Source organism: Nicotiana attenuata, unplaced genomic scaffold (assembly GCF_001879085.1).
Source record: "Nicotiana attenuata strain UT unplaced genomic scaffold, NIATTr2, whole genome shotgun sequence".
NCBI lineage: Eukaryota > Viridiplantae > Streptophyta > Magnoliopsida > Solanales > Solanaceae > Nicotiana > Nicotiana attenuata.
Window position 1 is genome coordinate 17,707 of NW_017670552.1, and position 3,911 is coordinate 21,617.

At 34.3% G+C, this 3,911-nt stretch overlaps 1 protein-coding gene across 1 annotated transcript; it reads right to left on the minus strand.

The window, feature by feature from the left end:
- LOC109240867 (60S ribosomal protein L30) lies at positions 1 to 2,504 on the minus strand. The gene is made up of 5 exons (XM_019407549.1): positions 2,317 to 2,504; positions 2,113 to 2,218; positions 1,261 to 1,362; positions 345 to 413; positions 1 to 253 (listed from the first exon to the last, which is right to left on the minus strand). The coding sequence occupies exons 1-5, from the start codon at positions 2,335 to 2,337 to the stop codon at positions 213 to 215; spliced, it is 339 nt and encodes a 112-aa protein (XP_019263094.1). The 5' UTR covers positions 2,338 to 2,504; the 3' UTR covers positions 1 to 212.
- Between the last annotated feature and the right edge of the window lie 1,407 nt (positions 2,505 to 3,911).

Consider the following 3,911-nt stretch of genomic DNA (forward strand, 5'->3'; position numbering starts at 1 on the left):
TCAAGCAACAAATGATAGTCAATTAGAAGATTCAAAACTCAGGGTTAAAAAATTGATGTCGTTAAGATTCCAAATACCATCAAAACTTCCTTTAACATCACCACAGTAGCAAAACTCATCTACACTAGATATTTTTCTCAATAAGGAAAAACGGCAAAGTTCCACTAAGATTGAGCAGTGTCCATTAGAGCGATCTAACATCAGCTGCTATCTCACTGATCACCAGGCATGCTCTTAATGATATCAGAATCACCTGAGTGGGAGAAACAGAAAGTACTTTAAACGTCAAAACAAAAATCCATGTTTAACCAACACTAATTGAACAATCAAGAGCATAAGCATACCTGGATCAATGATGCTGAGGCAACAGACTCTGAAATACTTACCACATGCAGTCCCCAAATCTACATTGTCTGAAACAAGAAGAGATATTTAGTGGAAGAACCATGAATCTACAAGACATAACTGTAGCAATAATTCCAATCTAAAGAACTTGATCGCAAATATAGCAACCACAATCAAGAGCTATGGTAGCTAAAGTTATTCAAGGACTTGCAAAGAACAATATGCTAAGAATGCTCCACAAACAAATGCAGTTTTCTATCGACTCTATGAAACCTGGAAAGAAACTCAATTTCTATTATTTTTCTTCTTTAATTGATTGAATTTCAAGCTATAAGAATAAAACAATACATGTAAGACGAGAGAAGTGGCCAAAGAAAACATAGATATTCATATGCATGATACTAAGCTTACAGAAAGCAACATTCCAAACACTATTTTGATTTATGGATCAGACCATTAGTTTGTTAGTCAATCCTATACCCAACAAACTCACATTTAACCATCTCATCTAACAAGGCTTATTTTTTTTTTGTTGCAATGCATCTCCTAGTTGTTCAATCTTAGACATAATACCATTCAATCAATCCAGCAACAAAACTTATGATGTAGGCATTCCAAATATGATAACACTATAAGGCCTTTGATAAGCTGACCACTGTTACAAAGGAAATATGAGTGTAACATTTTCCATGACTTGAACAAATATAAGATACATTCAACAACAACAACAACATACCCCGTGTAATCCCACAAGTGGGATCAGGGCTAAACTCTAAACAAAAAGACACTTCTAATTAACATGGAAACATACAAACAGAAGCAAATTAGTTCATAACACCCATACAGGGGAAGGACAGAAGGAGGCATTAAAGGCAGCATTTAGACAACTAAGAGCACATAGACAAGAAAACTCACTTCCATTGTAGTGGTGGACTCCAATCTTTGCCAACATAGCATAGTACTCTATCTCAGACTTCCTGAGAGGAGGGCAGTTGTTGGCAATGATGACGAGTTTGCCTGCAATATGAAAACCAGAATGTACAACCCAGTTACATCACAGGCAAGTTAACTACCTCTCTTAACAGTCAAAATCCATAACCAGTAACCTAAGATCCTTTCCCTATAAAACTCATAGCAACCCTTCTCCAAAACAAACGCCTCTCACGAATAAAAGCAAATGACTAAAAAGTACATGCACTGGCCTTCCTCTGAATCAATATTTTTAATCAACATTGTCATCACAACAAAGTTTTTTTTTCCGGAATACTCTCTAATTCTTTTTAACTCTTCTTAATCTTTCATCTTTTAAGTTCCCTAATTTAAAAGACACACACACATACACACTGAGTATGCATGTGACAGAATCAGACAAGCATACTATGAATCCAGTACCGACACTGCCAAAACACTGACTTCTCCTTAAATGAGTCAGCTAGTATTATCTTAATTGAAGCTAGTTCAACACTACCACCAACATAAAAATGAGCAATCTGCACTTCAATCGAAGATAATATGATACTAAAATTAGATGTATTATCGTATTTCTAACCTGTCATTCTCTTTTGGACGGAGGTAATATTTCAACAATGCAATTTGATCATAGACAAATTTATTCAATCTACAGAACAGAATTAACTAATCTACTCGTACTCAACAACTAGCTAAAAAAATGCACAATATTCAGCTGAAGATCATGGTTTTAACCACCTTAAAAAACAAAACACATTTTTGCCTAAAATAAGAGCATAGAGAGTTGACTAAGTGTACCTTTGGAGTTTCTAAGAGTTTTGAGAACAGTCTTGTATCCCAATGTGTATTTGCCGCTCTTCATTACCAGAGCCAGCCTGTTGTTAATACTCTCATGAGTCTTCTTCTGCAATTAACAATACACGAAAAACAAATGCTTCTCAGATCAACCAAATCACACACACACATACAAAAAAAAATATAGATATATCAAGAGATTCTTACGGTTTTCTTTGCAGCAACCATGGTTGGCTCTGGCCTGGAGAAATGTAGTCGGAAATTATAGGAAGAGGCAAATGCGTCGACGGCGGTAATGAAGGGAGTTTTCTCCTATATAACCATACAACAATAACTGGTGAAATCGCTAGGGTTTTAGAAGAACGAAGTTTTGGTGGGCCTGTAGTTTAAGGCTTGTCTAACACTGGCCTTTTTGTAGTTTATATAGGGCCTAAGTTTGAGATTTCCTGTTCTGAGCCCATTAGATTATTTTTCTCTTGATAAAGGTAATTGTGTATTTGTATCCCTTTATTCTATTGGGATCTTTATGCAAATAGCGCAGAAATTGCACGGGGCGTCCTATTTGGTCACCCTATTTAACCTATACCTATTTTTCTTTTAATTGTTTTAACTTATACTCACTTTTTAAATAAATTCTGTCCTCTTTCTCCTCCTTCGTTTTCTTCTTCTTCTTTCTTCTTTGGGTGACAATGATTTTATATCGTGATTGTGAATATATTTTAATGTAGTTTATGATGTTTTTACAATTGTGAGTTATGACAGCTTTATTTTTTTACTATTAATTGAGCCTGAACTAAGTTTTCAAAGTGAACTGAAGCCTCCGCCATAAACTATAGCACTCTACAAAAATGCAGATGTAACTGCACTTTTACATCTTATTTATTTTGTGATATTTCGACTGAAGACTCACAATCTTTCGACGCCACTTGACTGGAACTTCCAATTACTTGTCTAGCAGGAGATGCGTCTATGACATCAAAAGTCAAAGAACCAATTGTTTCCTGCTTCTTTTTTGACGTAAGGCCATCTAACTTCGAAGAAAAGCATAACGGAATTTTAACTCTAAGAATGCTAAAGTTCAACAAATAAATATAAAACTTTAGCTCCTAGAATACTGGAGTTCAGCAATTACAAAATAAAAACTTCAGCCAAAACATGATGTAGTTTTATTGCCTTTACAAGTTAGGCCAAACTTCAAGCAAAAATATCTAAAGTTTTGCTTTGATAAGGCTACACTTCAGGCAAAACATTCTGAAGTTCAAACTTCAGACATAAATTTTTGTTACTTCAGGCCCGTATGTCTGAAGTTACCCGAAAAGTGAGTATGCTTACAATTTTTTTTGCGAAGCTGTATAAGTTAAAAGGTGACCTAAAAATTGAGTATAGATGCAAATCCCCGCAAATTGCAAACCAGTTTTATTATTTACTATACATAAATTATACATTAATTACATATGATTATACAAATACTATACATAGATTATAGAGAGAGAGATATTCGTCGGTTATTTCTTATTTAAGTAATTGAGTGGGAGGTTGATCTCAATTTCCTATGATTAGTATTATCTTTAAATTCTGAAAGACAGGAATGACAGCTTTTCTTGTTTAAAAAATAAAAGGTAAGCTGGATCTTAAAAAATAAAAAAATAAAAAAAAGGAATTGAGTGGGCTGCTATTTAAGTAAATTCTTCTATTCTACTTTTACTTTTGAGCAAAATTCATTTGTAGCCACTCGGTCGGAGCTTATATCACCCGGTAGCCACAAAATGACCCTATACAAGTTATAGCCTAAAAATAATAAT

Bases quoted from the DNA above. Each gene is read 5' to 3' on its own strand.
- LOC109240867 (XM_019407549.1), bottom strand. From the start codon at position 2,337: ATGGTTGCTGCAAAGAAAACC. The intron at 2,219-2,316 runs GTAAGAATCTCT...TGTTAATTGCAG, and splicing joins TGGTTGCTGCAAAGAAAACC to AAGAAGACTCATGAGAGTAT. The intron at 1,363-2,112 runs GTACACTTAGTC...TTCATATTGCAG, and splicing joins AACTCTTAGAAACTCCAAAG to GCAAACTCGTCATCATTGCC.